The sequence below is a fragment of the Peromyscus maniculatus genome, chromosome 6, assembly GCF_049852395.1.
Source record: "Peromyscus maniculatus bairdii isolate BWxNUB_F1_BW_parent chromosome 6, HU_Pman_BW_mat_3.1, whole genome shotgun sequence".
Classification (NCBI taxonomy): domain Eukaryota; kingdom Metazoa; phylum Chordata; class Mammalia; order Rodentia; family Cricetidae; genus Peromyscus; species Peromyscus maniculatus.
Window position 1 is genome coordinate 137,216,338 of NC_134857.1, and position 14,501 is coordinate 137,230,838.

The following is a 14,501-nucleotide window of genomic DNA, read 5'->3' on the forward strand; positions in this document are numbered from 1 at the left end:
AACCCTGTGACCAAGGCAACTTATAAAAGAAAGTGTTTGACTTGTGGTTTCAGAGAGTCAGAGTCCATGAGTGAAAGGAGAGTTCACATTTTGATCCACAGCCACAAGGCAGAGAGAGACAGAGAGACAGACAGACAGACAGACAGACAGAGACAGAGAGACAGAGAGAGAGACAGAGAGACAGAGAGACAGAGACAGAGAGACAGAGAGACAGAGACAGAGACAGACAGACAGACAGAGAGACAGAGAGACAGAGACAGAGACAGAGCGCACATTGAGAATGCATGAGGAAACATTTTAGTAGACAGTTTGGTTGAAGAATAAAATGCAACGCTAAGCAGAGCTTCCTACCCAGATAACAGTGAAATACGGCATCATTATCTGAGGCTGGAACACAGGAAAGAGGTTTGTGAGTGGCGTGTGGGATGATGAGCGACAAGGTGGAACAAGGTGTCACTACTGTGCAGAGTCCACCATCCAACAAGTGTGTCTGTGCTCTCACAATTCGTCCCTGTCAACAAGTGTGTCAGTGCTCTCACAGTTCATCTCTGTCAACTCAGTCAAGCTCTGGTCTGACTCCTTTCTTCAATTTTCCCTCAACAAATTGCTGTCTCCACTACATGGCAGGCCATCCCATTCTGGCCTCACTTTACTTCCCTGATTACAAATCTCACACTTCTGCCTCCAACCACCTGAGCCAACACCACCCTTTCCTTTAGTTGATTCCTTTGCTGGTAAAGACCCTTGAATATACATGAACACACATGCATATGCACACATACACTCACAGATACACATATGCACACACAAACAGATGTACATACACTCATACACATGCATGTATCCATACACATACACACATAGGCACATATATACACACACTAACATGCTCTATCTCCTGATGCTCCTATGTGTTCCTTCTCACTACCCAGTCTCTTGCCTCATTGAAGATACCACTGTCCCCAGCAAAGCCTCTAGAGTCTTTCATTATTGGGATTTTGTAGGGTTTCTGAATGGAGCAGAATCCTCAAGGCCCAGTTGGGCATGACCCAAGGGCCCAAAATGCTGGACAAACAAGATAATCAAAGACAGGCTGGAAAGTATCTCCAAATTGATTGTGTTATGCCAAAGAAAATTAGTGACCTGGACCCTTATGAGAGACCCTTATGCAGAGCAAAAGCAGGCTTTAATAAGAATATTAAAGAAAAGAGAAAAATTGAGAGCAAGTAACAATAAGGACAAAAAGGAAAAGCGAGAGATGCTCCAAAGAGTTGTAAGGATTTTCCAAGGGAGAAAGGGACCATGAGACTCTTCTTATCTGTCTAGTTCAGTTATCATACACAGGGGTACAAGCCTTGTTTATACCTGTCTTAGGATTTCTACTGCTGTGTAGAGACATTATGACCATGACAACTCTTATAAAGGGAAACATTTAATTGGGGCTAGCTTACAGTTTCAGAAATTTAATCCGTTATCATCATGACTGGTGGCATGCAGGCAACATGGTGCTGAAGGACCTGGGAGTCCTACATTTTGATCCATAGCCAACAGGAAGTGAACTCTGTCACTGGGCATGGCTTGAGCATATATGAGACCTCAAAGCCCACTTCCATGATGACACACTTCTTCCAACAAGGCCATACCTACTCCAACAAAGTCACACCTAATAGTGCCATTCCCTACTGGGACCATTTTCTTTCAAACCACCACAACACTCAGGGCCTCTTATTGCATCTCTTATTGCTCAGACCTTACTGTGTTTTACTGTGAGTCATTTTCCCTTGATACCTCTGGAATGATACCTCCTGCCCCGGGAGGAGGTTCTTCAACTGGACTCTTGGATATTCACCCCATCCTCAGTTCCATCAGTGTATCCATTTCCCTTGCTAAGTTCTAGTCTGTACGAGTCAGGATCCTTTCATTGCCCTTTTCCCGGCACCTGACATGATGTTTATGTAACTATGTGTTGCATGAGTGAGTTATGGTCATAGTAATTCTAAGGTCACCACCCCACCCCTGTCTCTGTGCATCCAAGCTCACATTTGTGCACTTCTCCACACACAAGTGTGCACATGTGAGTGGAGAAGAGGTTACCTGGGTTGGTCACTGGAAATGAACTGTCCACGCTGTTTTTTGAAAGATAAGATGTCTTAGGGGTTTGGATCTTGTCAAATAGGCTAGTTTAGATGGCCATCAAGCCCCAGGAATCATCCTGTCTTCAGGTCCTCAGCACTGGGATTTTAAGTGTATGCCACCATGCCTGGTTTTATTTCTCTTTTGTTGTTGTTTGGTTTGTTGGTTTTATTTTTTAACATGGGTTTATGAGATCAGCCTCAAGACCTGGTGCTTATAAGCCAAGTACTTTACCCAGTGATCCATCTCCCCAAAGTCACTTGCAAATGGGAAAGGGGGAGTACATCCAACTGACCCTCTTGCCTTAATCAGCGTGAACCCAACCCCAACATGATGAGAAAAAGGAACGTAGTTTCTGTTGCTTACCTGTGGCTTCCTTCTATGTGATTGTCAGCTCAGCAGTATGTCTGTATTGTTATGCTTCAGTATAAAACTCAACATTAAACCCGTGGGCACCCAGTTATTAGGAAAACAGTTCAAACAGAGTGGAGAGATTCAGTCGTTGCCAAGGTTGTCAGGGGTACAGGACCCACTATTATTAGGAGGAGCTGGCCCTGCACTGTAGCCTTGACTATTTTATGTGGGACTTAAAGGGTCCCCCCAGTGTAAATGAAACTATCACTAGTAAGGCAGCCCCAAAGTCTCTGATCTAAAATTATTAATTTCATTAAAATTGATAGAGTAAACAAGGCATACATTTTAAATAGCTTAATAAAGTCTAAAATCATTAAAGTGCACTAATGTATTATAATAATATTAATTTATTCAAATGCACAACTAAAGATAGAGATCCCTTAGGGCTCCGCGACGCATGACAATCTTCAGAGTGCTCCCAGGAATAAGTGCTGCCCTCCTGTCCTCCAGTCTCCAGTGTCGAGCCACACAATAAACTAACAGGTTGCTACAGCAGCGCACACATGGGCTCACGTCCACACTTCAGCTCTCACTCCTCCTTTCGCTTTGGTTTCCTTTTCCTGCCCCGAGGACCCCCCCCCCCCAAGCCTGGATGAGATGGATAATGGGCATATGACCGATACGGAGTTCGGCATGTCTTGAAGTCACAGTGCTGTGATCTTTGTCATCACCCACCTTGCTTTAAAAATAGTTTACTGCCAGGTGGTGATGGCACATGCCTCTAATCCCAGCACTCGGGAGGCAGAGGCAGGTGAATCCGAGGCCAGCCTGGGCTACAGAGTGAGTTCCAGGAAAGGTACAAAGCTACACAGAGAAACCCTGTCTTAGAAAACCAAAAATAGTAATAATAAAATAACAATTTCCTTATTCAATATTTAATATTTTGCTGTGGCCTGAGAAGCAGTGTATCCATTCTAAGGAATAGACCCTATCACTGAACAATGGCTTCACCTGTCATAATCTAGTGCCTCTTCATTTGAAGTGCATATACTTAAAGAATATACATTATCATTTAAAAACCATTTTTATACCCATGGTTGGCTACTAGGTTAGTTTATCCCATTTCACAGATGAAAACATGAAGGCTTATAAGGATATAACAGCCTAATTAATGTAGCTGAGCATGTGGCAGTCACTGTGTGTCCATGCTTTAAGCTGTCAGCACTATTCTACAATGTGCTTAGGATACACTAAGTAACAAAGGCATGGGAAATGTTTTCACTAAACAGTTTCACATTCACAGGCAAGAGGGGCATGAACATGTGAAGATGTGCAACGTAATCCATGTTAGGAGATGTGATTGACCCGCCTGGGTCAGGCAGAGCTCAGCAACACCACAACTCCACTAGAACTTGGACTCTGGAGACAGTTTTATAACTAAAGAAGTCACATTTTTGGCCCATGGCTGATTTTCTGCCAGTCTTGACCATGTTGCACAGCTGAGATTGTTCCCCCTCTAACTATATAGTGGGCCAACAGATAAAACTACAAGCAGTGACTCCAGCCGGGGTGTGTGTGCTGGGGCACATTCAGGGGGAGCACATTCGCTGCCTCTCATCCCAGGCTATATGCAGCTGAGAGACTGACTCCAGGGGAGGCCAATGGCAGCTGTGTACCAAGCTTAACTCACAGCAGAACTAAGCCCCGGCATTAGTCATGAGGTCCAGAAAGATATTCAGGAAGCTCTCAGAATGAAAGCTTGCTGTTCAGTTGACTTTCTACCCCATTAGACTTACTGCCTGGATTGAGCCCAGCTTTCCTAGCATGGCTGCAGCATGTCAGCTAGATATTTAGTTCCGCTGGTGCTTTTCCATGGCCCAACTCAACTTTCCTGAAGCACCTGTCCGCAGATCCAACTCAACATCCAGTTTCTGCTTGAAGAGGTCAACACTAACCGCTATGCTGCCTGGACACCAGCAGTCAGAGGAGATCCAGATTTGAATAGAGGCTCTGTTAATTATTGGATGGTAGAAGATGAATTAGCTTAATTTTTCTAAACTTCTGCCTCCTCATCTCTAAACTAGGACTAATCACACCTATCTCCCAGGGCTGCTAAGAACATTCATTCATATTCTCACCAGGTGTTCACTGTATGAATGTCTTACTTAACACTACACATTCATGCACAAATACTGAAGAGTTTCAGTTATAAATGTATTAGAGAACAACTACCATCTTCCACATATATGTGTACAATGAGAATAGAAATACAGTCATGATTCTGGGGCTATGGCATTTATTGTTAATTCTGTTCTGGAAAGAAAGAGCCAGCAATAGTCCCAAAAGTGGAGTGAGGCCTGAGACTAAGCAAGGCACACTGCTGCTGCCCCAGTTACATTTGCAGTCTTAGCAATTGATGCTGACACTATGTTGTTGGGTTTTCTCTGGTGACTTTGCTACTGGTTCTCTTGGTCACCTTAGATAGCTATAGCCCAAAGGAAATGATGATTGCAATTTGTGATCATTTGATAGCTAAGCATCCCTGGTTTCCATGTGTTACCTTTGGTGCCAGAAAATACAGGACTCGGTTCTAATACAGTAATTCCCTGTGGGACTGTGCTCACGGTAGCTCAAGAAGATGCTGGTAAAGCAAACAGCCTGCCACTCACACATTTATGAGGCAAAGACAGAGGGAGAGTCAGAGCAATGGCCCTCAATTTGAAGCCAACTTCACCTGGGCCAGGAGGGAAGGACAGCAGGGTTTGCAGTTATTGAAGGACCTTACCCCCAAGTTCTCCCGGGAACAGTAAGCAAGGACCAATGGCCAGGTACGTCCTTGTAAAGCTCCACATGCTCCAGCTGCTCTTATAAAGAACAAGAAGCTGTGTGTATGGCATTAACTCCTAGTTTAGCAAAGATTCTCTTCAGACAGGATACAAGCAGCCAACAATCAGTCAATATAAAACAATATAAGAATGATTATCTAGCTATATTTCTATCTCTTTCTCCTTTCTTTCTTTCTTTCTTTCTTTCTTTCTTTCTTTCTTTCTTTCTTTCTTTCTTTCTTTCTTTCTTTCTTTCTTTCTTTCTTTCTTTTTCTGGATATCCTGGAACTCATTTTGTAGACCAGGTTGGCCTCAAACTCACAGAGATCTGCCTGCTTCTGCCTCTCAATGCTGGGATTAAGGGTGTGTGCCACCACTGTCCGGCTCTATCTCTGTATCTAAAGCACCTCATGTAGCCTAGGCTAGCCTCCAACTTCCTATGTGACTTCGGATGACCTTGAAGAATTAGAATGTTTGCCCTGTCTCCACCACCTAATTAGAAGTATATGCTATCACACTTATAAAATGTTTGGGATCAATTCTAGGTTTGCATTCTAGAGCAGTACTCTACCAAGTTACCTATGTCCCCTCACCCAAGAAAGTCTCTTCATAAACACACACAAACACACACACACACACACACACACACACACACACACACACACACACACACACACACATGTTTTGATCACATTAATGGCATACATGCTACAGCTTTTAGGCAGGCTCATATTTTGGCATTCAGTGACTAGGGGAGTGTTCTTTTCCTTGGTCTCAGCCTTCAGAAATCCAGAGTTTGTGGTAATTAAGTCTCTGACCACTTGACATAAGGCTCCCTCTCCCACCTCATAATGATTTAGTAAATGTTTTCAAAATTGATTGAATATTTGATAAAACTCTCAAGCCAAGATACATGTGATAAAAAGCACAGAGGCACATCCTCTGGACATACAAATCACTCCAGTAGTTGTACTCTTTCAAAGACAGCTTTGCAAAACACTCCAGGAGAAGAACATGTCTTAAAGGGTGTTTAAGGGATCAGCAGATCTCAAACTTTCAGCTGTTGAAGGAAGTTAGCTATAGACTTCATTAATTTCAGGAAAGTAGCTTCCCCTAGAGACAGTCTTGAGGAAAGACACTTCTCTCTGTCATTGCCCTCATCATCTCCTGGCTGTTGGGTTGGGTGCTCTGATGTGCTGCTGTGATAATGGTGCAGATGCTACTGCTGGGATGTTATAGCCCGAGCTGCATAGAGCGTAGGCACACTGCATGCATGACTTGGTGACATCTGCAGCTTCATCTCACTGAAGAGCGGAAAGTAGAAGCCAACTCACCCAGAGAGATAGCCGTGACAAAGTTAAACAACGGAGCCAGAGAGCTTCTGGATGTATTATTCCCTTGAGAACATCTCAGAGCTCAACCAGTGGAAGATTGTAGATCATTTCTTCTCAGTTCTGTAGCAACAAGACAGTTCTGGTTTGGGGCACATCAGGGATTCAGGAATCCAGGAAATTTCAGAGCCCTCACAAAATGTGTCTCTAACAGGTATGGCCACAGTGACTTAAACCCCAGTACCAAAGCAGGCAGGGAAATGAAACTGGTCTGTACATGTAGCATATGCAATCTTTTTAAAATAAAGAATTTAAGGGGATGCATGCAGATATTGCCCAGTTGATAGAGTGCTCACTTATCTCTGGGTTCAATCTCAGGCATCAAATTATATTACTTATTTAATTAATCAATTGGTTAAAGGTTATTAGTATGAGGCGTGAAGGTGTACAATAAGGCACTGGGAATTTAGCACACATGTTCATAGGTTTAAAATATTTTTGTCCTATTTTCTCATTTAGAATTGGGGACCATTATTACTGCTGAAGTTTAAATTTTGTTTAGTCTTTATTCTACTAAAGTTTTATTAATCTTTTTAAAATTTGCATTTTGAATAAGTCAAATTCAACCACTAAGGAAACTGAAATAATACCCAGAGTAATCATATCTCACTACTTCTGATTTTCATTACACGCAGAATGGTTTGTCATGATTCAGTGCAAGCTACAGAGCATAAGTCAATGCAGACTCCACAGAGGCCATGTATGAGCTTTTCATGATCAGACATGTATGGTACTAAAACAAACATACATGAGAGGAAAATCTAACTGGCCATTTGCAGGGTGAATTTACCCACCTTGTATTACTGTGTCTCTTTTACATAAATCTGAGATTAATCAAGCAGAAAGTAGAATCTGGTTTTATCCTCATTGAGACAGAATTTATGTTTATAGAGAAAATTTCTTCAATTTGGCTTCATCTCATGGTTAATCTGACTCCACTGACCTATATAATACTCCATGTACTTGGAACATCACTGTGAATGGCGCACAATTCCAACGTCGAAGAAAATATGTTCCTGTGATCTGGGCTCTTAGGAGATTCAAACAATTCGATCTGTCCAGAAAACCTCATATGTGTGCAAACTGACAGAACAATGCAAGAGTAGGTTACACAGGGAAGAGAGTCATTTGGAAGCAATAGCAAAATATGAACCAGATGGCAGGAGGTCTGGCTGACAGGAACAGCAGGATGTCAGAGCTAAGGGTCAAATCAGGAAGAGGCAGGAACAGGGAGAGATGTGACCTGTTTCTACAACATGGAGCCATGTTAGCTCACTTGAATGAGGGCCTCAGGGGCTGTGTCTGGAGAGAGACACTCATCAAGTCAGTAGTATCAAGTAGAAGTCATTCCTAAAATGGGACAGATGTACTGATGGCTTCTAAATACTGTCTTCACTTACTGTACTTCTCTCTCTTGGTTAAAGGGAGTCGTCTCTGCCTTGGTTGTCCATGGCAACAGCTACACGGCATTGACTTTTGACTTGAATTCTATCACAGTTGTAACATGATTTCAAAGGCGTTTCCCATGAATGCCATCCAAAGTGTCTTAGGCCCCTATAAACTAGCCAGCTTACACAGGAGCAATCAGCCCAGCTTTGGTCCAGTGTCTAAATCTAATTCCTTTTTCTTCTACCTGGGATTTGACAGATAAGAAGCATTTGCACTGCTGAATTAATTTGTACACTAGTAAGAACACACATGAAGACCATGGTCTGGCTTGTCATGTAGCAGGCTAATTCATCAGCTCAAGGGACAACTATCCAGAACTCAAATCCACCAGAGTCAGAGAAGTGTTACAGAACAGAATTAATTCCATTTTGCTGGGGTCCATGTAGACGTAGGTATACTGTAGACTGCAGGTTTCCATGGCAACTCTGCCTAAGCGGAACTTAAAACTGATGTTCAAGACCCATACTTACTAGAGTGTATTCTGTTTTCTAGGCTCTTCAATGGCCAACAAGGAATTATCATTCAGAATTTTAGCACAAGGTCCATCCTCACAGTGACCAATGTGACACAGGAGCACTTCGGCAACTATACTTGTGTGGCTGCCAATAAATTGGGCACAACCAACGCAAGCCTGCCCCTCAACCGTAAGTAACCAAGTCACAAAGCAGATTCCAGGACTTCCAAGCTTCTCTGCATGAGCAGAAATGAAGCCCCAGCATGGAGTATGCTCACCTTAGGACTTATCCTAATGTAATCAGTACATTAGAAACAGGAAGTTTGTTCTGAAATTATCTGGATGTTTGAGAACCTTATAATACCTGTAAACTTCTATATGTAAAAATGTCTTAGAGTTGCGTGCGTGGGGGACAGGGGGGTTGTTAGAGAAATGGCTGAAACACATCTTCTGATTGAAGATGGTTAGTGGAGCTTTGCCTTTGTTTTTGTTTTTGATTTTTTAAAGTTCTTTCTTGCAGCATGGAATAACCATGACTTGAGTTTACTCTTGGTTGTTCTTAGACACTCATCTTGGAGTCACCAAAAATTCGCATGCTATAAATGAAATGAAATAGTGAGTTAGTAAGCATGGGGGAAGTATTCTATCTACCTACATAGCATGTTTTCTCAAACCTATATCTAGAAATACTATGTAGAGATTGAGATAAATGCTACATTGTCAATGCATCCAAATGCAATGGGTTGTCTCTTGGTGAGTTTAAGCCAAGAGTAAGCAGAGCCAATCAGTCAAAAAGGGAGAAAGATGGATTCACTGCTGTAGATAGAGTGTGGGTTCGTTCACAAAGCGGCAGCATCTCCTATCTAACAAAGGAAGTGTGGGATTGTTATTTAAAGAGCCTATATTTATGTATATGGGTAAGAATTTGAGGATCACCATGTCTGAGCAGAATACTTTTGAGCATGTTCAGCTTGAGGTCATAGATTTTAAAGGAAACGTGGTAGGCCCATCGGGGATGTGCTTAGCTCGGGATCATGGGCTTCTGTTCCAAAGACTGAAAAGGCAGACATGAGCACCTTTGGGCATGATCCATTTTCTCTGAAAGTTTAGCAGATGAAAGGAAGGGATACTTTGAAACTATATTAGTGTATTTGCCCTCAAGGTGTCTGCCTGTCTTCAGAGCTCACACTAATGCATCTCAGGGACTAGAAGTGAATGACCAGCAGCCCTGGGGACCTACAGGAGGGGAAATCTACACTAATGCTCTTCTCAAAAATTACGATTAGTTCCTTTTGGAAGCTGAGTGACTTACAAATCGTTACAACCATAAAATACCACTCATTTTAAAATTGAGTCTTTTTCGAAATATTCAGAGAAGAATGCAGATGCACTGCTTCCTCAATTCCACAAGGTTGTCTGAGTTCTTCTCCCAAAGTTAACATTCTTACTGTAATGTGGCACACATACTCCTCTTAGCCTGTGGTGACAACTCACCTGGGAAATGCAGGTGCTGTGTCATTCACCACAGGCAGGGGCATTTCCCCTTTGTAGAAACCAAAATGGGATAAAGATGTTCCATCTCACCTAGACCCACACTTCAGTGTGTTTATGTTATGATTTATGAGCTTTGAATTGAGTTTATGTCAACCCTTTCATTATTTTAGCTCAATATTTTCTAGTATTTCTTAGCACTGATTTTTGAAAGGAAAACATTCTCTGCCATGTAAGGGCCTTCTGTGAAATCCTTCCTAAGTTTTTCTCCATATTTTATATGGCATCATGATTAGTAACAAAAGCCATTGAAAATATCAGGAGCAGTGTAATTCCAATTTAATGTGACTATTCACAGTTCTGTAGCATACTGTAAATGTTTTATATGACTTAAATATTCAGAAATCTGGAAGAATAAATGAATTTATAAAAAGCAAAGAAAATCTGAGGGTTAATAACATGTTAACTAGCTAGAAAATTTTTAAATCACAGCCTGTGTTCAAAAACGAAGTAATAATAGCCTGACAAATTAGAAACAAATGTCACTTATTTAAATGTATGTGATTTTAAAACGTGTTTCAAGATGTGAAAACGAGGCTAGACTCAATCTTCTCTCTCTCTCTCTCTCTCTCTCTCTCTCTCTCTCTCTCTCTCTCTCTCTCAAACACACACACACAAACACACACACATACACACACACAAACACATGTGCATGCACGCACACACACTCACACACAGTCTCTTGCTCACTCACTCTAACTATTAACATAGTTTTCATGATTTGTTAATTTAGACAGAAAGGACAGACTTTTCTATATCTGTGAACTGGTCCTGGATAGTTGATGATGTGTCTATATATGTAGAACTCTTCCCTATAATATCCAAAGCTCTTTTACACTAAGCATTTCTATTCTGTACTATAATTATTGTTTTTGTTTTAACTTTTATTTCATTTTTGTGGTGAGAGAGATCAAATCCATGATCCTTGCATACTAGGAAGCAACACTTCCAGCCACTATACTTATTTTTCACATGTCTTGTATCTTTCTATTGAGTCCTGTGGTCTTTCAAACTGCATCATTGACTCATCAATCACTTTAGCTGCCATGTCATCAAGCATAGTGCCTACTATTAATAGATAATTAGTAAATTTTTAGCAAATAAAGAAATTAAGCACTGAGTAGGAAAATGAATAGACTGATGAGTAAATGAAGGGTGAGCTGTTTTGTAACTGTGGGTCATCCTCATTAACCTCTGGAGACACCAGGTGATGCCCCAGGCATCAGAAATGACATTTACTGTTACTTTAGCCTAGGCCAGATTCTATCCTAAGTTCTTAAAGGAATTTGTTCATTTAATCCTCACATAACTCAAAGATGAGGTTCTCAAGTCCCCCCTTTGCAAATGAGGAAACTTAGAAAGAGTATGGTAGGTGGCAAAGACCATCAGATTCAACCATGATAAAGCCAAAGCTTGAGTCTCTGCTGTCTGGCTCTCAGGTTCAAGCTCTGAGCCACTCTCCCTCACTACCTAAATCTAAGAGCATAAAACCACCTGCAGAATGAAAGATGATCATGGTCACTTGAAACATAGTTTAGAAATAATCTCTGTTTATAACTGCCTCCCTCATAGGTTTGATCTGTAGTCTTTAAGATAAATCTCGCCACTATTTCAGTCTACTTTTGGTTAGCAAAAATCTCACATTTTTCAGATCATCAAAGTGATACAGGGCAATCTGTAAGTTCAGGGTGAGCCAAAGATAAGACTATGTATAAGGAAAGCCAGTGCACTGAGGTATGAACATGTGTGAGGGAGAGAGAGGAGGGAGAAACAGAACATGTGGGAATGTGTGTATGTCTGTTTTACATCATGGGAGTCAATCAGATCTTATTTGAAGCTAAGGTTTACTACACATCATCTATGTGTGTCTTTATGTGAGTTACATGGGTTTCAAATCCTTAGTTAATGCATTAGTAAACTGAGGGTAATCATAGTTCCCACCTCACAAGGTAGGAATTTGATAATGCCTTTAATACACCTCACTCTGGAGCAAAGGAGGTATTCAGAAAATGTAGTCATTGTTACTGTTTCCTTACATATATAACTCTTAGTTCAATGCATCTGAAAGAACACTATGGTATACTGGGGATAAATGACTTTATCTGATGGCTGTCTATCTACTGCTTGCCTGAGGGCTTCTCTGGTAAACAATCCACTTGCATGAAAGATGGAGGAAAACAGGCTTGAAATAATCTCCTAAATCTAACTCATAAGCTTGCCTCATACCTCTCTTACTGCAGTGACCAGGATTTGTGGATGTTAATTCCTCATTAAATGACCTGTCCACAGTGCAATGATTCAGGCATCTGGGATCTTCCAAATGTGAAGACGGAATGAACACACAGTTCCATGTGGCACTCATGTGACTGATTCAGTAGTAGCTCCCACTTTTCAAATATGTATGCTGATGGCCTGCAATGTTCAAAGCCATAGGCCATGTATTGGAGAAAGCAGAGTAAGTAGATAGGTCATGTCTCTTCAAGGAGCTCAGAAAAGTGAGAGTAAAGAACCAGGGGGATAAATGTGTCCAGTGCAGAATAGTCAACAATGCTGTTCTGGAGCAGGGAAGGGGCTCCCAATCCAGGTTCAAGGGCCCTGACGGGGCTGTCACCCTAGAAAAGCTGAAATCACTATTTAAATTTTAAGCAACCAATATGCATCTCAATACACCACCTGAGCTATCATTTTCTCATTCACTGAGGCAGAATTTTCAAAAGTTCAACTCAACGATAATCATGAGCACAGAGTACAATGGCCCAAATGATAGCATCATGACCAGAAGCCAGACAGGAGTCTGTATTCCCAGAGCGAGGGGCACAATTGGTTGGTCTTGGGTAGGAGGCAATGGTGAAAGATGAATAGTCATGTAGAACAGCTCATGTGATGGCAGGGAAGAATGGAACAACCAGACCCACTAGAGGACATGTTGTCCTTTCCTAGGGCTACAGTAAAGGGTAAGAAAAGTGAGATTGTGAAGAAAGTCTGGACTAATTGACAAGAATTGGAACAGGCTTGAATAGGTGTTTCAACTTTATGCTTGGAGTCATTGAATGGTTTTAAGGAAGGAATTATATGAGCAGATCTGGATTCTAAAGACTTTGTTAGACTGTGTGGGTTCGAAAGCCACATACAAACTTTAAATAACGTGGGTAAAGAAAAATAATGCAAAAAAAATTAGCCAAGATGAAAACTGAGAGGTGTGAAGTAGTAGCCAAATCTGCAGAGAATAGGAAAGGGAAGGGAGCAGCTGACTTCTGGTGGTTAGTGTGGTTGACATTAACCAGAAGAGGAACATTGACAGAGGACTCACTTTTAGCACTTGGGAAGATGAGTGGTTCATTTTCAGACATTTTAATTTGAGACAATGTACTGTAGACAGTTGGACATAGAGTTTAGGAAAGAGACACTCTGGAAGATATCAGGACAGGATGAAGATTGATAAGAACAGGTCATATTGCTCATAAAAACAGGAACAATGAAACACATGGAGGAAAGATATCCAGAGGAAGGCTAATGATGGGCCACTGTTGTTAGTGATTTCTCTAGAGCAATTTCTGTGGAAAACTGGGAGTGGATAGCAAGTTTCAATAGACTGAGGTTAAATAAAGATGAAGGAGTTAAGATATGGGTAAAGACCTCACTTCCTGGAGGTTAGGCTATATAAAGGAGAATCAGAGCTGTCATTCTGGATGCTTCCACAAAGCACCTGGTCTGCTTAGGCTAACAGGCTAGTGTCCATGTACCTGTAAGTCACTCCCTAGCCTGCCAAGCTGATGCCCTGGCCTCAGTTAGTTTCCTAGCCAGACATCAGTCCTATTTTATGCAGGCTACCCCCATCCACTTGAAGCTTCTTCTTCCTCCTATTTGGGCTCTGAAAGAAACCAAGAAGGGCTTTGATTTCCACATTTGGCCACCTTAGAACCCTTTCTCTTAAGGCTTTAGGTTGCAGTTGTAAAAGGAACTATAATTTTAAGCAGAGATTTTTAGTAATTTTTTCAATAAAATTACTTTAAATTGCTACAAGAGTACTCATTGTCAAGTGAGAGGGAAAATAGATGGTAGAAAGACAGTGAAAAGCAGGAGAGAGAGAGAGAGAGAGAGAGAGAGAGAGAGAGAGAGAGAGAGAGAGAGAGAGAGAGAGAGAGAGAGCGCTCTGCAGCCCCGTGTAGTTCAGGGCTTAGGAAAGATTCTTAATACAATTTATAAAGGATAGCACCATGATGACTACCAATAATAGAATTCCTTATTAAGTACAAACTCTGGGACTCAGAGCTTTATATTTTATTGTTGGTTTTTACCTGTGTTATGAGAAACGCAAGAATTATTCTGTGTCTGTTCCTTGAA

The 14,501-nt window shown here is 41.5% G+C and overlaps 1 protein-coding gene across 1 annotated transcript in view; it reads left to right on the plus strand.

Annotated features, from left to right (window-relative positions):
* Negr1 (neuronal growth regulator 1) overlaps positions 1 to 14,501 on the plus strand; it is a 736,170-nt gene that overhangs the window by 581,141 nt on the left and 140,528 nt on the right. The window contains exon 6 of the mRNA XM_006974907.4: positions 8,645 to 8,796. Within this exon, the coding sequence (XP_006974969.1) occupies positions 8,645 to 8,796 (152 nt within the window). The remainder of the gene's footprint in view (positions 1 to 8,644; positions 8,797 to 14,501) is intronic.